General features: G+C 35.0%; 1 protein-coding gene across 4 annotated transcripts; it reads right to left on the reverse strand.

The window, feature by feature from the left end:
- Window positions 1-192: 192 nt before the first annotated feature.
- On the reverse strand, window positions 193-27,525 carry LOC126723758 (calcium-transporting ATPase 4, plasma membrane-type-like). 4 transcript variants are annotated; one of them, XM_050427546.1, is made up of 8 exons: window positions 27,433-27,525; window positions 27,124-27,328; window positions 4,432-4,495; window positions 2,403-4,342; window positions 2,123-2,281; window positions 1,567-1,738; window positions 1,157-1,455; window positions 193-725 (listed from the first exon to the last, which is right to left on the reverse strand). In XM_050427546.1, the coding sequence occupies exons 2-8, from the start codon at window positions 27,295-27,297 to the stop codon at window positions 417-419; spliced, it is 3,117 nt and encodes a 1,038-aa protein (XP_050283503.1). In that variant the 5' UTR covers window positions 27,298-27,328; window positions 27,433-27,525; the 3' UTR covers window positions 193-416. The 4 variants fall into 4 exon arrangements, with proteins under 4 accessions (XP_050283503.1, XP_050283499.1, XP_050283502.1 ...); XM_050427542.1 differs by lacking the exons at window positions 27,124-27,328; window positions 27,433-27,525 and adding exons at window positions 14,439-14,643; window positions 16,726-16,888; XM_050427545.1 differs by lacking the exons at window positions 27,124-27,328; window positions 27,433-27,525 and adding exons at window positions 14,439-14,643; window positions 14,748-14,822.

The following is a 27,525-nucleotide window of genomic DNA, read 5'->3' on the forward strand; positions in this document are numbered from 1 at the left end:
CTAATACTATGAATAATTTTTGATAAGAAAGTCACATATACTGCAAGATTTATCTTCTACCTAAGATTTATTATCTAAACGAACTCGTGTTGAATTAAAAAAATCTTCATTTGGATCATAGGTTATGAAAGATCTCATCAATATTATCATAATAATCAAAATGAAAAAAAAAAATTATTTACTAAGAGCTCCTTATCAACCTCTTCAACACGAATTTGAATGACCCCTCTAAAAAATATTCTTGGAGTCGCCACTAGCATTAAGGCAAAGCTACAGTGCTGAACAGTGTTTTCAACAATAAACAGTAACTTAGAAATTATTATTTTTATTATCTTCAGTAATAAGTTTTCAGTTTTCAGCAAAATAAGCGGTATCCAAATGCACACTAAATGCTTTACAAACTCCATCTTAGTCTTTCATGCCAGCTCTGGACCTGTAGGGAGTGGTTCATAACCATCATGATGTTCAACAATGAGCTTACTCTCTCGAACAGGAATACACTTCAGGACAACAGCGATAATTAAACTTGCAGCTCCAATTAAGATGCTGGCTAACCACAATTCCCAGCTAAGTGGCACGGTATCTGCAAAAGTGCCTAAAAATTCGACTATTATGAATTGGAATGCTACTGTGGAGATAATGACAATCAAAAAAATCCAACTGTCAAAGATGCCACGGAAAACATTTATCTTCTCCATATCGCGGCTGTTTATCTCATTGAATACCTAAAATATAGGATAGAAAAGAAAGAAAAGCAACATAAGTCATTGTTTAATCGGTACTAAAAATGGAAAAGTGAATGTTTTATGGTTCTGGCTATAGTAAGATGGAATGTTTTATTGTAATGCATCCTTGGCTTGTTGGTATTGAATCAGATAGCACATGTGACGGCAACAGAGAGATCACATAACAAAATGCAACAAGTCTAGGAATTAGCAATTCTATGATGGATTTCTTAAGCTGAATGAGTTATCAGCATCTGAAAACTATGAAGACAAGCAAAAGGCAAACTAAAACTATCTACTACAGAATTTTGAAAACAAAATGTGTTAACCAATATAAAACACAAAAATGGGATAACATGTGGTGTAGATAGTGCAAATGTGCACAATGCATGTGCTTCAATGGAAAATAGAGGTAAAGGCTGCTTCCATACTTGGCAAAACACAAAGGAGTTGAATATGAATGTTTTGAGAATGGAATCAGCATCTGAGCCAGTGAGCTTTAGAAGCTGCTCCCCTTTAAGTTGAAAAATCAAAAGGACAAGAATTTGAAAGATGCTCTGTCCGACAATATTCCTCCACATGATCCTGGTGATGAATTTTACATCCCTCCCAACTGGGGGTCTTTTCATCAACCCCTCATGTGGGGGTTCTGTAGCCAGTGCCAAGGCGCCAAGAGTGTCCATGATTAAGTTTACCCAAAGCATTTGTACGGTTGTGAGAGGAGTGGAGCCTGAAATTTATTTCAAAAGATTTATTAGCCATATGCATTGAATGAAGACATAGAGTAACCAACAAAAAAGTAGAAGTTGAATGTCTAAAAGCTTAGCACCATAGGACTCACCCGAAACGCATGCACAGATGAAGTTGAGCATGAGAGCAACAACATTAACTGTTAACTGGAATTGTACAAACTTTTGAATGTTAATATAAACTGAACGACCCCATCTTGCGACATTCACTATAGTGGAAAAGTTATCATCCATTACGATAACATCTGCATTTTCTTTTGCTACCTGCAAGAATGCAATATAAGCAGAAGATGCTTAGCTACCAATAATAGATAGAAACTGATGTGGTAATATCGAGCACGTATATTTGCTTATATGATTTATTTAGTGTTGAAAATGAAAAATCCTCCTTATAGACTTTGACAGATTCCTCAGCCAATAAAAGTTCCATACTTCGATGTTACTTGTCTATTCAATCAATAATCTTAGACGCAATCACATCTTTTGAAAGTAAGATAACAAAACACTTGCTAGAACAATTTAACATTCAAGGCCAACTATCAGCGATCACAGAACATTTCATTGGAACAAACAACCAAACTAAGGTAACTGATCTAAGTAACATAAGAAACAAATGTTGCATATGATAAAATCAGGTCTCGAACGAACCTCTGTTCCTGCTATACCCATAGCGAGTCCAATGTCAGCCTCATGCAATGCAGGAGCATCATTGGTCCCATCACCTGTCACTGCCACAACTTCTTTAGTCACATTCCTCAAATGGGTTACTAGGGTGTGCTTATCCAAAGGCAGTGATCGAGCCATTACCTACACAAATAATATAAGCAATTATAGAAACTGAGGCATTGCCTACACGCATAATATAAGCAATCACAGAAACTTCTGCTACTTGAGAGTTCAAGAAAAGTTCATTAATCAACTATAAAACCTGAAGTTTAGGGATTATCTCCTTCATCTCCTGTGGGCTCTTATTGCGGAAATCTGGCCCTTCTATTGCTATACCATCTTCTGTCAAGATACCACATTCCTTAGCAATGGCTTTAGCAGTATTAATATTATCACCAGTGACCATCCTCACGGTAATCCCAGCAGCTAAACAAGTCTCAACCGCTTCCCTTACCCCAGGACGCACAGGATCCTTAATTCCAATAACAGATATTAATGTATAACCATCTTCAGGTATGCTATCTGCACTAGAAATGTCTTTTATATCCTTGAAGGCCAAGCAAAGAGTTCGTAGAGCTTCACAAGAGAAATTATTTATGACATCTGTGATGTCCTTTCTCTGTTCTTCAGATAGCGGGATGGCTTCCCCTTCAGCATTAACAATCTTGTCACACATTTTTAAAATTATTTCTGATGCACCTTTGCAGAATGCTTGAAATCCACCACTTCCAGGAAGAGCCACAAGCACAGACATCGTCTTTTTATTTGAATTGAAAGGCTCAACTTTCACTATGTTATCCTCTTCACGATAAGCATTAAAATCACCTCCAAGAAGCATGCCTAACTCCATTAGTGCAGTCTCGGTTGGAGTACCTATGATGTTTTTCTTTAAGTCTTTCCCTCTGACAACCTCTGAGCTAGTATTCTGAAATATCGACTGCAGAAGGAGGTTAAGAACTTTTTCTGAAAGTGAAATATTCAGTACATCCTCACTTCCTCTACTATTTATCTCAGTAGTTTTTTGGCATATCCAAATTTTATTCACCACCATATGATTTGTTGTCAATGTTCCTGTTTTATCCGTGCAAATACAACTCACAGAACCCATTGTCTCACATGCAGAGAGATGCCTCACAAGTGCCTTATCACTCATTAGTTTTTTCATGGCAAAGGCAAGACTTAGTGTCACTGCCAGTGGTAGTCCCTCTGGCACTGCAACAACTAGTATAGTCACAGCAATAGCAAAGTAATTTAAAAGCTTCAGTGCATCACTACCAGACCACACTGTGATCCTATTTTGAAGTGCCTTAACCACTAAAAACCTTCCAGTCAGAACTAAAAATGTTAGCACAGCAAAAGCCAAACCTATCTTCCCAATAATGGTTGCAACTCCATTAAGCTTCACCTGCAGTGGTGTCTCATCATCTCCCCCTTCACTTAGAGTAACCATCAATCTTCCCCATTCTGTTCTCATACCAACTGATGCCACTAGCATTTTACCAGACCCATCTTGCACTTTGGTACCTGCCAGAAGAAAAGGCGTTTCTTGGGTTACATTCACTGCCTCACTCTCACCTGACAAACTAGATTCATCCACTGATAAGCTGTGGCCCGAAATGAAAACACCATCTGCAGGAACTTGATCTCCAATAGATAAATGAACAACATCACCAGCCACCAAATCATAGATTGAAACCTTCTGTCTACATCCGTCTCTGGTGACTTGAATAATTATGTTTTTCTTTTCCTTATCCAAGTCCCTAAATTGTAAAGACTGCCTGTAGTCACTTATTGCAGTGACAAGCACTACTAAGAATATACAAAGTAATATTCCTACCCCATCATACATACCCTTTGGCCAACCTTCAGTAGGAATTCCAACACCTATAGAAATCACGGCACAAACCATGAGAATAACTAGAGTTAAGTCATGTAGTGCATCCCAGACAAACATCCAGAGACTCTTAGAAGGTTTTTCAACATATCTGTTTAAACCATATATATTTTGCCTGAGAGGTATGTCGCTTGAAACAACACCATCCTTTAAAGACACAGAGAGCTCTCTTGCTAATCCTTCAAGTCCTCCATGACTTACCAAACCTTTGCTATCATGGGTTCGAACAATGGATGCCAGTTCATCAGGTTCAATGCCAAAACCAGCATCCTTGACCTCATTGGAGAGCTTGTAATGAGTTTTCTTATCTGCATGAGGCAAAAATATATATATAGTTGAGAAATGATATAGAATTTTGGATGAATTAGATGTTACAATACTACAGTGCATTTAATACCATCTATAGTGCCAACGAACTGCAGTGCTGCCTTGTTCACATAAACAGCTACTCGTATCTTTTCCTGGCCACAAGTAGTATAAGAGAGTAATGAGAGCATGACAAGTCTCTAGCAAAGGAATGTAATTTATGCAGCATTTGGTATTGTACATAAAATTTAAGCTACATGATGCATGCGGTTGAGAATATGTATTGGATACTGTCATAGCAACTCTATTTGTAATTAACATAGTTCCACAGCCTTATCCTGATTATCAAAATTATGCTCTAGCTTCTGCTAATATCAACATAAGCATGATGAGATTAGCAAAGTCCACGTGCATGTACATAAACAAGGCATAGTATGTTTGGTACTTGGATTGCTGATTTGACATGGTTTTCGTCCATTTAAAGTATTTATAGACTTATTCTAGGTTTTCATAAACAATGGAGCACAACTATGAGAGAGTTTTTACCATTTTAAATTTAGTTTTATGTCTTCTGCCGGAAATATCAAAACGTATGGCTAGTCTTAGTTATGTTTTGCGAAAAATACTTCTAGACTATGGTCATCTGCACTAATCCTATAATCTTGCCCAAGACCTAGTAATTAATTTACTTATTCTTATTTTCTGGTACTTAATAAAAGGTTATAAAATCTGCTGCTTCTTTTCTCAAATTTCTCATAAAAAAAAAAAAAAAAAGTTATAGCTAATGCACAAAGCTCTTTTTCGGGGTTTAGGAGAGGTCATGGTAAGCAACTTTACTCCGAATTTATTGGAGAGATTGATTCTTGGGCTCGAACCCGCAACCTATCGCTTTTGATGGAAGGCACTTACCATCGCATCAAAGCTCAACCTTTTGTATTAGAAGTAAAATAGAAGTCCCTCAATCTAGGGGCTTAGCTAAGCACAACAGGAACCAAAAAATGAAACAACAAAAAAGTTCAAGCATTCAATGTTATATTAGTGCTTTGTTTAGTTAGGTTCCTGTATTCAATGTTGTCATGTACACACGTTGGTTTGTTAGGTTTGAGTAGAGTCAAGCACTATTCCAAGAACTTTAAAATTTTCCCTCGCGTCGTTAGGCTTTCTGCTTATGGCTATGACTCACGAAGATCTATCGCTCTCACGCAAGGAAAAAGCACGAAAAAAGTTAAGAATGATTGTATTGTGGAGATGGAAAGAGGCCAGGGGTCGGGGTCTTCATCTCCGAGTCATAGGTTGGGAGGATGGAACAACCAAGGCTCATTCAGAGACAAGCTTTTAGGAGAGATACTAGGCGCATTCATGCAAGCTTTCAACCTCGGTGAAGCCATGGATGATGATAAGGGGTCTAATGACGAGGTAGAAACTCTTAGAGAGGGATTCGCTGCAGTCAGGTTCTCGAAAGATTTCAAACAGCAAATCCGGAATCCCTAGGCCAAAGCACTTATAGTTAAGGTTTATGGGAGAGACATGGGTTTTAGCTTTCTTCAAGCAAAGATGCTATCCTTGTGGAAACCAGCAAGGAGGCTGGATTGTGTTAGGTTAGGATTTGGTTTTTTCTTAGTCAGATTATCACTGAGGGAAGATTATGAGAATGTTCTTAATAAAGGTCCATGGTTCATGAGTGGACACTTCCTCTCAATCAGATAGTGAGAGTCAAATTTCAAACCGGAGTTGGCCAATGTGTCTTCCATCATAGTCTGGATAAGGTTGAACTAGTTACCAATTGAATATTATAATGTAGAGGCTCTCCTTCAGATAGGAAGGTTGATTGGGAACGTGCTAAGAATCGACACGCACACGGCGGAGGAGTCTAGAGCAAGGTTTGCTCGATTGTGTGTGCAAATAAATGTCGATAAACCCTTTATCACGACCTTCCTCATTGGGAAGCTCTAGCAACCAGTGAGCTATAAAGGCATCCAAAGGCTCTGTTTTGGCTGTGGAAGGGTGGGCTATCGACGAGAGGCTTGCCCATATTCTTTACACCACTGTCCTCTACACCGTGATCCATCACAGGAGAGCTCAAATAGGGAGGAAACTGTTGATAGGAGTGATAAGGCATGAGGTATGCATGAAGCTGACACCACAAGGACAGAAGCGGGACCCAGCATTAGCATGCAGGAGAACGCCAATGGGAATGTGCAGGAAGATCAGTACGGGCCATGGGTGGTGGTAACACGTAAGAGAAATGGGACAAAAACTCAAAGGAATGGTGGTCCCACGGTAGTACATGACAAATGGAAGGGAGTGGGATACCAAAGCAGAGATAGAGTTGAATGGAGAGATGGTAAGCCTTCAGGGAATGAAGTGGGCCATGTTGGGCCTCAAAGGGAGGTGAAGAGGAAGCTTTCCCCCTTAAGAGTTGTTGAGAAAGCCCAATTGGAAAGAGTGATCCAAAGTGTAAGTAAGGTGGACAAGGAAAAGTCTCAGGCTCAATTGGGTTTATATGGGGGAGAGGCTAAGGGGATATTAGTAAGCCCGAGTTCATTCAAGCCCAATACGAGAGACACAATTAGGGGAAAGAAAGCTCATGCCTGTGCAAGGGCACATCTTGAAGTTTCTGGTAGCGCCGTGGGTAGAGCTCAAGTAAAGTCAGTCCAAGCTAGTGAAGAAAAAATTAACCAAAATGGAGGGGCTCATACAGAAATCTTTGCTGAGTTTCAATTCGCAGCACTGGGTCGGTTAAAGATGGAGCATGAATTTGGGCGAAGAGTATGTAGAGATATTGGAAAGCAGGGTATGTTCAACGCGGGTCATGGGGTGGTTCGACGGCATGTTGAAAAAGGTGTGGAAGATGGGGAACAAGCCAGCATAGAAGGTGATTCAAGTGCTTTACCTGATAGTGGTTTTCAATCTTCATGCGCTAGGCCAAGTGACGGAGATGGTAGCTTTGCAACTATATGTGGTGCTGATGCTACGGACAGAATGGAGTTTGAGGGTGAAGGTCAATTGGACTCTGCCTTTTGATAAGTGATCCACTCCAAACCAACTGTCATCTGATGAATATTATAGCTTGGAATTGCAGGGGCTCTCTAAAGCCGTCTTTTCAGAGTCATATTAGGGAGTTAGTTCAGAATTATAACCCAGCAATGTTGGTGGTGATGGAAACCCGAATTGGGGGAGAGAGAGCTAAGGAGATTACTGACAAGCTGCCCTTTGATGGAGCCATTCACACAGAGACTATAGGCTATGCTTGAGGCCTATGGGTTTTGTGGAATTCAGATATGTTGGAGGTTACATCCCTTGCCAACACTGAACAGGAGATTCATGTGATGGTTAAGGTACACCCTTCTAACTCTAGTTGGTTATTCTTTGCTGTTTATGCTAGTCCTAGGAGCGCCGAAAGACAAATATTGTGGAATAATTTAATGCAAGTAGTAAATTTACATAACATGCCTTAGGTATTAGTTGGTGATTTCAATGAGCCACTATTGAAGGATGATAAATTTGGGGGGCAAGCAATGAATGTGAACAGAGCTTTGCTTTTTAAAGAATGCCTTGATAAATGCAATATGATAGATATCGGATTTTTGGGGCCGCACTTCACTTGGACAAATAAAAGAGAAGTCCAAGCTTTGATTCAGGAAAGGATTGACCGATTCTTTGTTAATCCCAGCTGGTGCCTTATGTTTCCGGAAGCCAGAGTCACGCACCTCACAAGGTGCCATTTTGATCATTGCCCAGTGTTGATGGAGATGTTGCCTAGGAGGTCGAATACCAATAAGAGACCCTTTAAATTTCAGACTTGTTGGCTCTCGGATCCAATGTTTCCAAATGTTGTGGTAGAAGCTTGGAATTAAACGGGAGGGTTGGTTGAGACAACTGAAAATTTTCTTAGGATGTTGCCCATTGGAACAAAACTCACTTTAGGAATGTATTCAATAGGAAGAAAAATATTATGGCAAGATTGAATGGAATCCAGCGATCAATTTCGGTCAGGCCTTGAAGCTTCTTGCTGAATTTAGAAAGGGAGCTCTAGGGGGAATTGGATATGGTTCTGAAGCAGGAAGAAGAGATTTGGGCTTTGAAGTCTCGGGTTAACTGGATGATACAAGGGGATAGAAACACTGCTTTCTACCATGTGTCAACTTTGGTAAGACGGAAGCGAAATAAGATTTTGGAGATTAAAGATAATGTTGGGGAGTGGATGTTTGAGGAAAATGATATCAAAGGTTTTATTAGGGCTAGGTTCGGTGAATTGTATACAACTTCTCTGGTAAGTGCTTTGCAAGGCAGCCCCTTCAATACCCAATGGTAGCCTAGACTTACGGAAGAAGAAAAAATCAGCATTATTGGGGAGGTTACTGTTGAGGAGATAAAACAAGCTTTGTGGTCCCTTAAAGCCTTTAAGGCCCTAAGCCCAAATGAGCTTCATGCGGGGTTTTACCAAAAATTTTGTCTAATAGTGGGCAACTCTGTGATTGAGGAGGTCAAGAAAGTGTTTGTGGCTAGGAAAATTCCGGAGGTGATTAATAGAACCAATATAGCTCTTATTTCGAAGATTCAAGGGCCTGAAACCTTAGGGAATTACAGGCCAATCAGCTTGTGCAATACGGTTTATAAGATTGTGACGAAGATCATTGTAGCAAAGTTGAGACATTTGTTGGGGAAATTGATCTCATCTCTTCAAACGACTTTTGTGCGAGGGAGGAAAGGGATTAATAATGCCATTATAGTCTAAGAGATCATCTAAACTATTGCGAGGAAAAAAGGAAGGGTAGGATACATGGCCCTGAAGATAGACTTGGAGAAGGCATATGACAAGCTTGAGTGGAGCTTTATAAGGGAGATGCTTATTAGAGTGAACCTTCCTTGATCCAATTTTCCCCTCTAGAGGTATTAGACAAAGCGACCCATACCCGTACTTGTTTATTTTGTGTATGGATTTTCTTAGTCAACTCATAGAAGAGAAGTGCAATGCGAAGCTTTGGAATCCAATGAAGGCATCTCAAAGTGGGCCAACCTTCTCACATCTCTTCTTTGCGAATGATCTTGTTTTCTTTGCCAAAGCGGATTATGTGAACTGTTTGGCTATTAGGGAGGCTCTTGATCACTTTTGCAGGGTTTCAGGTCAAACAGCAAGTGATGCCAAATCTAGGGTGTATTTCTCCCCTAATGTGGATAGGGACACTAGGGAGTCATTAAGTGATATATTAGGGTTCACAACCACTCCTTTCCTTGGGAAGTATTTAGGCATTCCCCTAAAACAGCCAGGGTCTTCTTCCCGGGACTACAACTACATATTGGATAGAGTGAAACAAAAACTAGCAAGGTGGAAGGCAAATGTGTTGTCTCTAGCTGGTCGTACTATGCTCATCCAAGCTTCCTCTACATCAGTTCCAGCCTATGTGATGCAATGATCCCAATTGCCTTGCAAAGTTTTGGATGGTATTGATAGGGTTAATCGAAACTTCTTATGGGGGTCTTCTGAAGTGGGGAAAAAAATCCACTAGGTTGGCTGGCAGAAAGTCACCAAGACTAAAGAAGAAGGGGGGCTAGGATTGCAGTAAGCAAGAGGAAGAAATACAACTCTAGTAGCTAAGTTAAACTGGAGGTTGCATGCAGAGAAGGAGGCGCCTTGGGCTCAAGTGCTAATGAAGAAATATTGCTCGCCAAGAAGATTGAACAATACTAATGCCAATAAGCTCCCTTGCTTGGCAACATGGAAAGCAATTAAAAAAGGAATGGAGACGTTTAGCAAAGGAAGCAGATGGATGGTGGGTAGGGAGAGCAGTTTAAAGGTATGGCACAGTAATTGGACTAGCAAAGGGCCTCTCAGAAACATGATCCAAGGCCCTCTGACTTGGGAAGCAAATCAGCTGGAAATTAGAGAGTTCCTTGTGGATACCGGCTTGGATTGGAGCAAGATCCCCTTTGAGCTTCCTTTAGACATTAAACAAGTCATTCAAGCTACCCCGATCTCACTTACAGGGAGAGGTAAAGATGTTTTGGCTTGGTTTGAATCTCCTCAAGGTAAATTCAAGTTGAAGAGTGCTTATAAATTAGCTGAGGGGTTTGATGCTGAATCCCAATTCGAAAGTAAGTGGATATGGAAAGTAGATACGCTCCCACGTATAAAGTCTTTTTTATGGCAGTGTGCTTACAACAGTATTGGAGTGAAGGCTTGCCTTGCAAGGAGAGGAGTTGTAGAGGAGGATAGTTTCCCTATTTGCCAAGAGGAAGCGAAGACAGTGTTGCATATGCTTCGGGATTGTTCTCGGGTCAGACTTGTTTGGAGGAAGCTAGGAGTTAAGGTAGGGGATCGGGTTTTTTGGGAAAGTAATCTTTAGACTTGGATTAATTATAATGGTAGTCAGAACAAGGTGGCCACCTCGGTCAACATGCCATGGAGGGTTGTATTTCCCTTTGTGGTATGGCTCATTTGGAAGAGTAAGAATCACTTATTGTTTAGGGGGAAGAATATGAGCCCAAATTTTACAGCAGATATCCTTAAGCAGGTCACAGAGTATGTTCACTGTGCTGCCTCTCCAAGAGCTCTCACTAAAAAATCAATTCAACGGATTAGATGGGAAAGACCACTGAGAGGCTGGAAAAAACTAAACACTGATGGATCAGTTATTGAAAGCTCAGGTATGGCGGGCTATGGGGGTGTTGTGAGGGATGAAGAAGGCATTTGGATAGCAGGTTTCACGAGGAGGATCGGGGTCACAACCAACTTTGAGGTGGAACTGTGGGGGCTTAGAGATGGCTTGATGTTATGCAGCAATTTAAACATATCTTCTCTAGTAGTAGAATTAGACGCCAAAGCAATTGTGGATGCCTTACTTAATGCTGACTATGTTAACAATGTCATATCTCCGATCTTGGATGACTGCACACTATTGATGACTCGTTTCAGCTGGCTTCAAGTCAATCACTACTATAGGGAGGCCAACAAATGTGCAGACAGCTTTGCTAGGATGGAGATTAGCAACAACTCAGATTTAATTTATTTTCAAAGTCTGCCTGTGGTCATTGTTTCTGTTTTTGAGAATGATTTGAATGGCTTGTACTTTAATAGGTTATGACCAAGACCTGTTTTTGATGTTTAGTTAATATGAATATCAATCAGTTTTCACCCAAAAAAAAAGCACTATTCCAACACACATTTTGGCAGCTAGCTTTCCACAGAAGAATACATGATAGCTGCTATGCAGTGCTCACAGTAACTTATAACATTTCCACAAACCCGAAAAATACTTCATAGAAAGTTTTGGGACTACTAACAATAATGATATTTATCACCAACACTACAGTTATGCATTGTATAATTGTCTGCCTTATGATATAAACAAATTTTCCCAAATAACTAATAAACCTGTGCTGATTGAGAATGATCCTAGTCAGTCACCAAAAAGCAATTCATAATTGTCAAAGAAATTCAAGAAAATGGGATGGCGGTCAGAAGAGGAAAGAATTTTCAGCCACAAGCATAGATGAAGTCGTGGGTAGCATTAGTGAAGCATAGAAGAAAATGGCACCAAATACTGTAAAAGTTTTGAGTGGGTCTAACACTAGGTAAGATCTCTGCAAATTAAGACAAAACAACACATTGCATGTGGTATTGACCAACTTTACATTTTTATATATTTCAAGTACCAAACTGTTAAAAACTTTGAATATACACTAAAAGCATCAAGTTTCATTTGTCATTCAACATTGCCTGCCCAATGAGCAGCCCTGACCAATTGATGCATGTGGATGTGATGACTTGACTAGGCAAGTATTATGAATTTGTTTATTTAAGTATCATATAAAGAATCAAGAGATAATGTTTTCAAAGTAAAACGTGACAACATGAAGACCAAGACATTTAGATCTGTAAATTCCTTTTATAGATCCAAGGTATCAATCTATTATTCTAATGTACAGTTGTGTAATTCAATTTCAGATTGAGCAATATCACAAATACCATAAAATAATGGTCAAGTACCTGTTTTTTTGGATCACGGTATTGGTTTTTCAATTGGGATTTTTCTGACATGTTATATACTTGACTCTAAGCCAACTATATGCAGTAAAGTATAACTAGGACATTCCCTCTGTATTTCCAAATTAACAAAGTGTAGAAAAATGCAAAAGCTTGGTTATCAATTCCAAGTATGTAGAATCTATTCCATCTTGGGTATCATTCTATCCTGAGAGAGATTAAAAAAATAAAGTGTCCCTTTCTTGTAGATTATAGTTATACTTGCTTAATTAAGCTAGCAATTTCCAATTACCAGTCAACTTTAGGAAATTGGTAAACAAATTTTCTGAAGTCGAATGAATTCTATCACCATCAGATTGCTTAAAAGTAAAGGACAAATAATAAATTTGAAACTAGAATTTCTTTTACTTGTAAGATGAATATCTACAGAAGCAATGAGTTACATTCCTTTGAGAACAAGCAACTACTTTTTTATCATACCATGTAGCAATTTAAGAGGAAAGTCATTTTTGGCATGCAAAAGCTTCTTCTTTTTTTAAGAGAAGTCATCCTCGTATTTAAACAAATAAAAAAGTAAAAAGTTCACATTCACATAAACAATGTCAACTTGTCTGCTTAAAACTTTGCTCCAAATGAGAAACTTTGAACGATTTGGAGCAGCCAATGAGCCAAATGATGAGAAAACAAAAACGAAGTGTCCTACTTCAAAAAAGAGGAATGAAAACGCGTGATCTCGGTCAAGGGATACGAGCAGTGATGTATGAAAGTTCTCTAAGAACTTTAAGCACACGTATACACCATTAATGGTCGGCACCTATAAAATCCTAAGACAAAGACATGGTAGCAATGTTCTTACATAACCCATTTGTTTGACCGAACCGCCAGAGCATCCTGAATAGGAAACGTGTACAAAAATCGTACAATCACACTTTAACTTTTTGAGAAATTATGCATTCGCACATAATGTGGGCGCTGAAATTGTGATATAAGTCACAATTTCGAACTTGAAAACATGACTTAGAGTTATGATTTTAGTGCGTTTACACAATTGTACGAAAACATACAAGTGTGTAATAGACATTGCCTATTATTATGATGACGTATTACGCATTTTTTCTCATTGAAACGCGAATTTTAAGCACAATAAACCCCCTTCATGTGAAAAGATGACTTAATATATAATATACTGGGTGTAGTAAATAATTTCCCACGTTACTAGGCAATGGGAATTGTACTCTATCATTGTTCCTTGTGAGTATATATTGTTTGACTTTTCTCAAATTTTTTGACTTTTATCTATTCCAATCTATAAGGCATTTAAGTCTCGTGCAGTTCTCTCAAACGTCTTTGATCAAACAATGAACAACAACTCTTCACCCTACAACGAATAGTATGAGCACATCACCATCCAAGAAACTAAGCTGAAATTGCACAAAATCTTTATTTTTCTGTGTTGATTTGAATGGCATTGATAACCTAAATATCTATGGCCGTAAAATGAAATACAAATCAGACAATCATTAACATGAAAACTGTACGATCAACTTCTTCAAATGCAAACAGAAATCCACCAAAAACTCTGTTTTGATCTGGGAAAATGGTAGTGCAAAAAGTAACACTTTTCGCATCCTAAAATCTTTTCATCATTAATCAAAATCTGGTACTCAAAAGTTTATAACCCTCCACCCATGTCACTACTGTACCATTGCACCCATATTCACCTCCGTCAAAAGACTCAAAACTAAAAACCAAAAACCAGACAAACCATAAAAATCCTAAACCTCGTATTTCCTCTCATTCCCATTCTTTTTCCCAACAACCAAACAGAAAGTAACAAACAAACAAACAAAAAGCCACACCGTTCATGAGGCCGCTCAATATATTTTATTGAACATTTATTATAAAACTCTCACATTTGTCAGCTTCATACCACACAAACTTTTATTTAAAAACTTTTGCATATATATCTCAAACAAAACCATTCATTTTCGTTATCAAGGGAATGAAATCTACAGTTTATGATATGAACATGGTTTCTTATAAAGCTGGAACATAATGATCGATTGTGAATATATATATATATATATATATATATATAAAAGCAATGAAACCTGTAGTTTTCTTCGTTTTCTTTCGGCTTCTGCACGTTTGGCGAGATCAGCCACCATGCGAAATCTGCGGCGAGGGTTCTTGACCATGGAGACGGCGGATCTCCATCTCCTAAGGGCCTCATCGGAAGAGTTCTTCGATTCAACGTCAAAGTTTTCTCTCAGATATCTCTCCATATATATATTATTTTTCAACGCTTCAATCAACCTGACAGTGACAACAAAATGGTTATACAGAAGAAAATGTTATGGAGCAGACGTAGGGTTAGGACTTAGAATTTCTTTGAAGATAAAGAAGGAAAGGTTCACAACCATGGCGTAAACTTCGGAAATGGAAGAGAGAGTCAATATATATAATTTTTCAAGGATACTATGGTTTGCCCACGGATTCTATCTATATATATATCAGAGCCAATCTTGGTACTTTCAAGCTTTAAATTAATTTTTTCTCAAAAAAAAAGTTTTAAATTAATTCCTTTCTAAAAATAAATAATAATAAAAAGAAAAAAAAGTTTTAAATTCATTTTCTCTTATATAGAAAAAAAAAAATTGTTTGCTCTTGATATTTTCAAAAATAAATAAATAAAAAGAAGAAAGAACCGAAGAACAATCCTATTTCTATGTCCCTATTTGTTCGGATGTGATATCTACTATGGATTGAGATTAAGGGAAATTACATTTAACAACTGTACCAGATCTCAATCCATTCACTATCTGCTATTCTATTTTAATTGGTCAATTTTTTCATGCATATCCAAAAGACAAACCGGTTATTCAAATGTATAATTTAATTTTTTATTTTTGTTAGGAAAATGTGTAATTTTCTTTTTTGATAGAGTGTAATGTTATTGATACAAAAGATATAAAAACTTTAATCATAAAGCTAAGTTGTAATCAGTGAAATATTATTTTTATATTTTTCACTACTAATATAAACTTTTATTATATACCAATTATAATATGTTGTCTCAAAAATTATGAAAAATATTTTTTTAATAGAAACTTTATGAAAAAGATTGTAAATGTATAAACTTATGAAATTATGAGTGTATAAAATATATATTTTTTAAAATTTCCTTAAATTCTTTACTTTATAAAGACATCATACTTGAGCTCTTCTACTAAAAAAACAAAATCTCACAATTTTTTTTAGTTTTTCATAATAAATTGCGGTGTTAGCCTACAATATGTCAAAATAAAATTAAAAAAAAAAATAAATACTCATACCCATTGTAACTCACTATAACTCATAATAAGGGTATTTTGAAATGTTGAGAGATTTTGTTTCACTTTTAGACTTTGTCAACGTGCATACATGATGAGGATTAAATCTTCATTAGCAAGATCCCTTGGTGGAATGTATATTGTATATATTAAATGCCCTTAAATTCCTCCATTTACAAACATATCATATATATATATATATATATATAAATAAAAAATGTCGTTTGAATTATTATGAACCTTTTACTCAACTGATATGTTTTGGTGATTTCAATAGATATATCCAGGATTCAAATTTCCCTTTTTAGTTGTAACTATTAAAATATATATTATATATAATATGCTGTTTGAATCTTCACCGCCTCTTGGGAGCTCAAGAGATGTTATTAGGTCATGGGCATTGATATTATTCGGGTTGGGAAAGGACAATTGACCACCATATTAGTGACAATAAGGAATTCACTAATTCTATCAAAATTGAACCATAAGAAGTAAAGGTATATTGGTAATGGAAACGGCTGGAAAGGATTTTAGGTCTGGAAGGAAAAAAGACAAAAGGAAAATTGTTGAAGTTGAAAGCTTAAATACCAAAACTAGTATGTGTTGGGTCAAAATTTAATATTGTGCTAATTAAGAAAATCAACTAATAATTTTAATCAATCACCCAAAAATATTATCACCAAAATTATCAAGTCAAAATATCAGTAAGAACACATAAATAATATATGTGAAAAATTCTTTTTCCTTGAATGAGAAATTCACTGTCATAAAATCAATTACAATATATATCCTTTATGCATGTCTTACTTGAAATCTATACCAAATACAATAATACATCTCTCTTTAAGACCATTCGTATCATTTCGTGCAAAAAAAAAAAAAAAAAAAAAAAAAATCTATTTTAGCATAGGAATTTACTCACTTTTCAAAAATATAGCAATCACACATTTTTACAAAGCTTTATATAAATATGGATGAATTTTGAGCTTAGTTAACTAAAATAAGATCATTTTTTATTATTATATAAGCACTAATGCAATTGCTCTAAAAATTTATATGAACTCACCTGAGATCTTGACTCACTTTGAATACATGCAGCATATCCCCATGATTGCAGCAATCAGAAAAACTTTCTCCAAGAGGAAACTCAAAATTAATCTTCTCTTGTATATTTATTAGATAAAGAAAATCTGATTGTTTTTTTTACTCTCAAACACACTACTTTTTTTCTTCTTCTCACTGATCACACTGCTATCTCTTCTCGTTTATATGCAAAACCCTATGCTGCAGGGCCGGCTCTATGGTGGAGCAAAAAATGCAACCGCCTAAGGCCCAAAGTAAAAAAAAGGCCCCTAAATTTTAACCAATAGGATTATTTATAATCAATAAATAAAATAATTTTTTTTATTAGATGAAAAACAAATAAAAAAATAGAGAAAAATGCAACGTCGTCCACAATATTTTTCACAACACTTTTACAATTAATGCTAAGTAGCAAGTTATTACAGCCTATTGTTGATGGCAAAAAAATAATTATAGTGATATTTTCAAATAAAAACAAAAAGCAGTTTAAAATCTAGGATTTGTTGTAAAAAATATTGTAAATGTTGCACTTCTAAAAAAAAAAGAATAATAATAAGAGTTTAATTAGCAAACTTTTACTAGTTTTCATCTAAATCTACCACTAACACCACTGTTTTACTTACCACTATCAATCTACCACATCAACAAGTATGAAAAAATTTGTCAAATTTTTTTTGTCTTAAAAATTCAAAAAAAAAAAAAAATTCTATGTAGTTCATGTTAATTAGTAGTAATTTTGCATTTAAATAAGATAATCAATTTTCACCTTAGGCCCCCAAATGCATCAAGCCGCCCCTGCTATGCTGCTAGCCTGCTAAACACGGCTAGTACTCTATGAGGACACGGACTCATAATCTTGACTTAGAAATCTGGAACACTTGTCGGTCATGGGAAAAAAACAAAGGCAAGCCCATATGTGGGCTTTGTTTCTTAGTGGGCTCGATCATGCTGCTTGGTGAACCCAAAATGAATAAGATTGTAGGGCAATAGTATTAGAATTAGATGAAAGTTACTGACACTACAAACAAGAGCTTTTTCAACATGTTTTTATCTACTGTTACTAAAAACTGTTGATAAAAACTTTAATTTTCTACAGTTACATGCAGCTGTGGAGTAAACTGTAAAAGCAAGACAATTAGCATATTTATTTTCACGATTGACATAACTGTTGAAATAAGGGTTAGAAAAAAAAAAAAAAAAATTCAGCTTTTTCTTCAGGTTTCAGCACCGTGGAAAACAAGGGGTCAAAAAAATTATATAGATAAAAAGTTCTTATCAACAGTCATTTACCACTGTTGAAAATAAGTAACACCATATTATATGGAAGGTACAGTATCTGACAAGCCAAAGTACGTTGCATGCTCTCTTTCTCACTCTCGCTCTCGCTCTCGCTATACCTCACGTCAGAAACCCAATCGGCTTGGTGGTCACATTTTCTCACAGGTTCTTTCTCTCTGCATTCCTTATTCAGTTGCTACTGAGAAAACTTTCTATTTCTCTATTATTTTCTCAGCGACAAACAAAGTTCTTGGCTTGGGTTAATTTCTCTTTGCTTTAGATTCACCATGCTGGTACTATTACGTCTAGATCTTCTATATATTCACACTTTCCCCAATCCAATCCCTCCGATTAGGTATCTTCTATATGTTCATTGATGAATCCAATTGCTTAGTCTCCATAAAAACCTAACCTTCAATCTTTGTATTTTTTTTTTCAATTCTTAAATTCGATTTTATACAGCCTATATAATTAAACTGCAAATCTGAAATTATTGTTTAATTACTCTTAATTATCACAAAAATGGTTGAATTGCTTTTTACCCCATTGAAGTTTACTTTCTTGACCAATGATAATGAAAATGCTAGTTAAAATTGAAATTGAGTCTTGATTATCAGGTAATGCTTGATTTTGCTTTGTCAGTACCTTGATTTGGGAACAAGACTTGAACAAAGATAAAGAAGTTATTCGTTTATTGTTTTTGCTGTTAATGTAATTAGGAAATTTAGATTTTTTTTTTTTTGGCCAATTTCTCAAAATTTATGTTCTATTTTTTTCCCTTCTTGCTTTTCTGGTTTGTGATTTTAGTATTTTACTGCTGACCTTAATTTTAAAGAAAAATCACAGTTGCATGTTAATTTTGCTTTTTCTTTTCTAATTTTTTTTATTTATCAAATTTCTAGGATGAATAAGCTTAAAAGGAAATAGCTTTTCATACAAATTTTATTTTTGGGATGAACACGCTTAAATAAAAGTCTCCTTTGCATGTTAATTTTGCTACTTCTGCTCAATTGTCTCTTATAATTGCTTTTTTTTTTTTTTTTTAACCCCATTTGAGCTCTGGTGCTCAAATTTTATGGCAAAAGGCTCAGCTATAGGTATAAATTTGGGTTTGTAAAGCTTTTACATTTTCTGGGTAAAGTAGAAATCACTATCAAATGCTTTGTAATTTGATTAAAATAAAGTGTGTTTATGTGATTTTTCTATGTTGGTTTGGTCCTGGATGGATGGAGAGGATTAGTGAAAGAAACAAGTTAGCCCCTTTCTATGTGAATGATTGAACTTAAATATATGATTGAATCCTAGTACTATCTATGCTGTTGTAGAGTGTGGTTTGGTCTTTGGTGCTGAGAAAGTCCTCTTTTTAATTAAATTTGAAGGTTATGAAATTTATTTTATCTTCTTAGGAACAAAAGTTGGTGCTTTCAATGGACTATTTGTTTCTATAGCAATACAGCATTACCTACTTGAAGTTCAACAACATTTTTTTTTATAGTAATGTGGCATCTCCTGTCCTCATGTCAGGATTCAAAGGAAGATGGTTGAAGGAATAGAAATGGACTCAAATGCTGAACTGATCTGAATGCGTGGAAAATAAAAGGCATTAATGTCTGATTTCTCAGATAAAAAATTATCTTTTAAGGGCATTTTTTTTAGACATATCATGAAATTTTAACCTATGACTTCTGCTCTATAATGATTATTTTTTATTATTAGGTCAAGACACAAATTGGCTTCGGAATATAAAGAATTCAAACTCCAAAGTTTTTATTCGACAAAAAGAGATTTTATTAATTGAGCTAATGCGTATGTATGTCCTCATAACATAACCCATAATATGTGAGAGAGGCAGTGCATAAACCCATCTCACAAGATATTTCTCCCTCAAATGTTGCCTCTTACACTAATCAATTGTGGCGTTAGCTCATTTTTAAAAAGGGGCCAATGGAAGCGGTTTTAAATGGACACTTACATATTCTAAAAGGACCCATATTAGTGGGCTTTCAAGTCCTCAGTTGAAGTATATTCCTTTCCTTACTCAAAACAATTTTTCAGTAATGCGTTGTATTCATTAATAACCTCACTTTGGTCCCCAAAAATTAAAATCCTGACCTAACGATGATACTATAAGAAAGGACAATTTTCTATTAAAAAAAAGAAAAGAAAAGAAAGGAGTCAAAGGACAATATAGCTTCATTAAAATTTTTAAATAAAATGAAAATTAAAAAAAAAATGTAGTTTTGTGATGCAGTGGTATAACCTGCTCTCTTTTATTAAGAGAACTAGAGTTCGAATTCTCACTTCACCCAAAAAATAAGGAAAGATTTAGGACATAGTGTTTATATTAGTGGACGAAAGCAACCGGATAAAGGCAAATAAAAAAAAATTCTTTAAATTTGTTGTGGAATTTATTTTATATTCTAGTTAGGATTTAAGAACAATGCTTTGAAGTCATCTTATTCTTTTTTTCTTTTTATTTTTTAATAGAACTTTAAAGTCTTCTTTATGGTTTAAGTGATGTTGTTTGTAAAATAACATTATATCCTTTTTTTTTTTCAAAAAAAAAGGAGGAATCTGAGGTGGGCCTGACTTCATAACCTCAATGTGATTAGACTCAAATTAACCTAACAACATGCTGATGTTACTTTCATATATGCAGTAACAGATGATTCATTAAAATAGACATTATCCATGTTTGTCTAAATTTGGCATTGTCAACAAACTTGGTGATGAAAGGTCAGCTTAACCAAGGCATGTAATTAGCCCACTAATTAAGAAATGCACCCCCCCCCCCCCCCCCCCCACAAAAAAAAAAAGCTTTATTTGCTTTATTATGTCATCAAACATAAGCATAGATCCAAATCTATGAAAATGACAAGCCATTTGATGATTAGGGCAATCATATATATTACATGCTTTTGTGTTTACGGCAATATATGTTTTACTATGTAACTTTTTTCTTAGGATCATGCTAACGAGTGCCCTTAGGACACTTGTTAACAATCCATTTTAGGAAAATTTTGACATTATTTTTATAAGAAATGAAAAAAACTGTCAAAACATTAATTGTTTTTTTTTTTTTTCCCATAAAAACTTTTTTTAATTGGATTCTTAACTAGAGCTCTAAGGACACTTGTTAGCATTTCCCTTTTTCTTATTATGGAAAAATTTTCATCACCAAAAAAATAATTCTAACAAAACTTTCTAAACTAAAAGTTTGTGATGTGGAGTTTTACCATCAAGATTTTTTTTAATAAGATAAATAATTACTTAAAAAAAAAAAAGCATTTCGGCTTTTTCAATCAAAGTGTGATAATGGATTACACAAGGATTATAAATATATATACTTTCCTTTCAATATCTGCATCGAATCACTGTAGGTCTCAATTAGGTAATGAAGAAGCAGAGGAGCCCAATGTTAACGTGCATAGTAGTGCAAAGAATATATGGCTAGGAAGTAAGTGGATTTAGATCCTCTAGATTTCTTAAGGTACTCTACCAGTAAATTTCCTTAAATCCTAACCACTCTTTAATGATTTAATGGTCAAGATTCTACCATGTTAGCATTCTACTAACAATGTTCTTAAAATAATAAAATAATGTTGCAAACAAAATAATTAAGATTATTGTTAGTGGAATGCTGACATGGCAGAATTTAGACCATTAAATCATTAAAGAATGGTTAAGATTTAAGGAAATCTATTTGGTAGAGTACCCTAAGAAATCTAGAGGATTTGAATCCAATTATACCAAGAAAAGGACACGTGGCCTAATTTTAGAAGTGTGCAATGGATAAACATACAATAATTATACCAAGAAAAGAACAGTTGGACTAATTTTAGCAGTGTGTAATGGATAAGTTTCTTTATTATTTGTGGTTAACAGTGACATACAACTCCATGCAAATACATATCTTAATTACTTTTGCCCACCAAGAAAAAACTAATGAAATATAAAATTAATGAAGGATATGGAAATGGATGGGACTCTATTTGAAATATCAAATATTCCTTCTATTCTTTTAAATCTTTTATTAGTGACTTTAAAGGAATATTGTTTATTTTAAAAAGTTAATAAACACAATATATATAATTTTTTTAACTTAACCCTTTATTTAATTTGGAAAATCAATAATTTTCAATTACAAGATTTAGTAGGGGTATGATATATATATATATATATATATATATGGTCGGTCTTATTTGGAAAAAACATACTTTTTAAGGAACACTCTCAAATAAAAATAAATAAATAAATTATCAAAACTATCATCAATTATTAAACGCAAAAGAAACTTGTAAAGAAAATGAAATAAAAGGGAAAATATATCAATATTATATTTATTAATTTTTAAAGAAAATCATTGTCAAGTCCATTTTTGCTAAACCCATTTTTGCTATAGCAAGCTCAAATATCAATGGGCCATTTACTTTGTCTTTTCTCACATCTATGTTGTACAATCTCATATGAAAAACTATTAGAAAATTTGAGAGAGCGTGGCTCAGAGGGCAAGAGAGGCCTTAGTCTAAGCTCACCCATTGGCCTAAAAGGAAAGATTGCAATGTTTGGAGTACTTGCAAAATTCATGAGCCAATAAGTAAGCTTCATTTAGGAGTTCATAAGGGAATGAAACTGAATAAAATAGAATGATCATAAAGGAATATAATGTACTTAAGCAAGGAAAAAAATGTAAAAGAAAAAAAATAGAATGAAATTAAGTAACTTTATTTGAATGTTTTAAAATAAAGGAATGGAAAATAAGTAACATTGTTTGGGAGTAACATATAGGGAAATGAAAAGAATTATTTTATAACAATATTACTATTAAATCTCTCTTTTAAAATAAATGGCTAAATATATAGGGATATTTTGGGAGTTTTAATATAAAAAAAAATTGTTGTGCCTAAACCCAAGAGTGCTCCTGTATTCAATGTTGTCACGTACACATAGGGTGTCAAATGGGTGGGTTTGGGAGGGTTTGGGTTAGACATAATTGGGTTGGGTATATAAAACCCATTCACCCATTAAAAACCCATTTAATTAATTATTTCTATCCCAAACCCAACCCAACCCAACTATAATGGGTAAACCCTAGTCCATCAAATTACCCAATTATCAAAATTACCAAAATACCCCTAAAGTGAAAAGGACCAAAGTACCAAAATATTTTAGTTTGCATTTTTTAAATGACACATCAACATTTTAATTTTAAAAAAAAGTCACGTCAGAAAACTAAAAGTAAAATTCTGAATTTATAATTTTTTAAAATTTAATTAAATTAATTTTTTAAATCTTAAATCAGATATTTGTATCTGGGTTGAGACTTGAGAGAAAGAGAGAAAATGATTTGGGTTTAGAGAGAGAGAGAGAGAGAGAGAGAGAGAGAGAGAGAGAGAGAGAGAGGGGCTGAGATGCTCACAATCAGCGCAAGAAGCGCCGACTTTGCCTTGAAGCTCTCGCATTTCAGCAACTTCTCAAACCTCAACAACATCCTCGCCAGCCTGGCCAGGTCCAGGTCCGAAGCAGCGTCAATCGCCAAAGCCAAACAAAGCGCCGCTCCGATCTATGCGGGCAAGTCCGGCTCCGTGAAGAGCGCGTCGGAGAGAGGCTTCAAAAACGAGCTAAACGGCTAATGGTTAATTTTCACTCGTTTAGTCCAGATTTTTTGTTATTATAAACTACATTTTATTCTTTTTTTTTTAATTGTTTTTTTTTTTGTGAGTAATATTCTGTTTAGTTGGGGAGAAAATGCTGGCAAAAAGAAAGAGAATTTGTATATTTGAGTTTCAAATGTTCTCTTAAATTTCTTAAATATTTGGACTCTCTTTGGTTACCGAGAAAATCACAGGATGGTTAATTTTCATTTGTTTAGTCCAGATTTTTTATTATCAAAAGCTATGTTTTATTCTTTTTTTTTTTTTATATAGGAATGGCTAGGTTGGATTGAATTTGGGTATATTGTTTTAGGTTAAATGGGGTTTAATGAGTTTTTAGTTAAAACCCAATAATCACTGGGTATAATTGAGTTAATGTCCATTTAACCCAACTAATAATTGGGTGGGTTTAAGTTCAATTAGAGTGGGTGGATTTGGGTGGATAAATGGGCTTGGGTTTATTTTGCCACCCCCTACGTACACATGTTGGTTTGTTAGGTTTATGTAGAGTCAAGCACTATTCCAACACACATTTCGGCAGCTAGCTTTCCACAGAAGAATACATGACAGCTGCTATGCAGCACTCACAGTAACTTATAACATTTCCACAAACCCGAAAAATACTTCATAGAAAGTTTTGGGACTACTAACAATAATGATATTTATCACCAACACTACAGTTATGCATTATATATTTGTCTGCCTTATGATATAAACAAATTTTCCCAAATAGCTAATAACCCTGTGCTGATTGAGAATGATCCAAGTCAATCTCCATAAAGCAATTCATATTGTCAAAGAAATTCAAGGAAATGGGATGGCGGTCAGAAGAGGAAAGAATTTTCAGCCGCAAGCATAGATGAAGTTGTGGGTAGCATTTTTGAAGCATAGAAGAAAATGGCACCAAATACTGTAAAAGTTTTGAGTGGGTCTAACACTTGGTAAAATCTCTGCAAATTAAGACAAAACAACACATTGCATCTGGTATTGACCAACTTTATCACTATTGGATCCACTTTACATTTTTATATATTTTCAAGTACCAAACTGTTAAAAACTTTGAATATACACTAAAAGCATCAAGTTTCATTTGTCATTCAACATTGCCTGCCCAATGAACAGCCCTGACCAATTGATGCATATGGATGTGATGACTTCACTGGGCAAGTTCTATGAATTTGTTTATTTAAGTATCATATAAAGAATCAAGAGATAATGTTTTCAAAGTAAAACGTGACAACATGAAGACCAAGACATTTAGATCCGTAAATTCCATTTTATAGATCCAAGGTATCAATCTATTATTCTAATGTACAGTTGTGTAATTCAATTTCAGATTGAGCAATATCACAAATACCATAAAATAATGGTCAAGCACCTGTTTTTTTGGATCACGGTATTGGCTTTTCAATTGGGATTTTTCTGACATGTTATATACTTGACTCTAAGCCAACTACATGCAGTAAAGTATAACCAGGACATTCCCTCTGTATTTCCAAATGAACAAAGTGTAGAAAAATGCAAAAGCTTGGTTATCAATTCCAAGTATGTAGGATCTATTCCATCTTGTGTATCATTCTATCATGAGAGAGATTAAAAAAATAAAGTGTCCCTTTCTTGTAGATTATAGTTATACTTGCTTAATTAAGCTAGCAATTTCCAATTACCAGTCAACTTTAGGAAATTGGTAAACAAATTTGCTGAAGTTGAATGAATTCCATCACCATCAGATTGCTTAAAAGTAAAGGACAAATAATAAATTTGAAACTAGAATTTCTTTTACTTATAAGATGAATATCTACAGAAGCAATGAGTTACATTCCTTTGAGAACAAGCAACTACTTTTTTATCATACCGTGTACCAATTTAAGAGGGAAGTCATTTTTGGCATGCAAAAGCCTTTTCTTTTTCTTTTTTTTAAGATAAGTCATCCTCGTATTTAAACAAATAAAAAAAAGTAAAAAGTTCACATTCACATGCATAAACAATGTCAACTTGTCTACTTAAAACTTTGCTCCAAATGAGAAACTTTGAACGATTTGGAGCAGCTAATGAGCCAAATGATGAGAAAACAAAAACGAAGTGTCCTACTTCAAAAAAGAGGAATGAAAACGCGTGATCTTGTTCAAGGGATACGAGCAGTGATGTATGAAAGTTCTTTGGTAGCAATGTTCTTACATAACCCATTTGTTTGACCTAACCGCCAGAGCATCTTGAATAGGAAACGTGTACAAAAATCGTACAATCGCACTTAACTTTTTGAGAAATTATGCAATTGCACATGATGTGGGGCTGAAATCGTGATATAAGTTGCAATTTCGAACTTAAAAACATGACTTAAAGTCATGATTTTAGTGTGTTTACACAATTGTACGAATGTATACAAGTGTATAATAGACATTGTCTATTATAATGATGTATTACGCATTTTTTCTCATTGAAACACGAATTTTAAGCACAATAGACCCTCTTCATGTGAAAAGACGACTTAATAGATAATATACTGGGTGCAGTAAATAATTTCCCACATTACTAGGCAATGGGAATTGTACTCTATCATTGTTCCTTGTGAGTATATATTGTACGACTTTTCTCAAATTTCTTTTGACTTTTATCTATTCCAATCAATAAGGCATTAAGTCTCGTGCAGTTCTGTCAAACGTCTTTGATCAAACAATGAACAACAACTCTTCACCCTACAACGAATAGTATGAGCACATCACCATCCAAGAAACTAAGCTGAAATTGCACAAAGTCTTTATTTTTCTGTGTTGATTTGAATGTCATTGATAACCTAAATATCTATGGCCGTAAAATGAAATACAAATCAGACAATCATTAACATGAAAACTGTACGATCAACTTCTCCAAATGCAAACAGAAATCCACCAAAAACTCTGTTTTGATCTGGGAAAATGTTAGTGCAAAAAGTAAAACTTTCCGCATCTTAAAATCTTTTCATCATTAATCAAAATCCGGTACTCAAAAGTTTATAACCCTCCACCCATGTCACTACTGTACCATTGCACCCATATTCACCTCCGTCAAGAGACTCAAAACTAAAAACCAAAAACTAGACAAACCATAAAAATCCTAAACCTCGTTTTTCATCTCATTCCCATTCTTTTTCCCAACAACCAAACAGAAAGTAACAAACAAACAAAAAGCCACACCGTTCATGAGGCCGCTCAATATATTTTATTGAACATTTATTATAAAACTTTCACATTTGTCAGCTTCATACAGGTATATACTAGGTATAACTTGAACATGAACTTATATTTAAACACTTTTGCATGTATATATCAAACAAAACCATTCATTTTCGTTATCAAGGGAATGAAATCTACAGTTTATGATATGAACATGGTTTTTTATAAAGCTGAAACATAATGATCGATTGTGAATATATATATATATATATAAATAAATAAATAAAGCAATGAAACCTGTAGTTTTCTTCGTTTTCTTTCGGCTTCTGCACGTTTGGCGAGATCAGCCACCATGCGAAATCTGCGGCGAGGGTTCTTGACCATGGAGACGGCGGATCTCCATCTCCTAAGGGCCTCATCGGAAGAGTTCTTCGATTCAACGTCAAAGTTTTCTCTCAGATACTTCTCCATATATATATTATTTTTCAACGCTTCAATCAACCTGACAGTGACAACAAAAGGGTTATACAGAAGAAAATGTTATGGAGCAGACGTAGGGTTAGGACTTAGGATTTCTTTGAAGATAAAGAAGGAAAGGTTCACAACCATAGCGTAAACTTCGGAAGAGAGAGTCAGAGAGATGCAACAGACTGAGAGATACATATTAAGACAAACAATATATATACTTTTTCAAGGATA

This window comes from Quercus robur, chromosome 4, assembly GCF_932294415.1.
Source record: "Quercus robur chromosome 4, dhQueRobu3.1, whole genome shotgun sequence".
NCBI classification, from domain to species: domain Eukaryota; kingdom Viridiplantae; phylum Streptophyta; class Magnoliopsida; order Fagales; family Fagaceae; genus Quercus; species Quercus robur.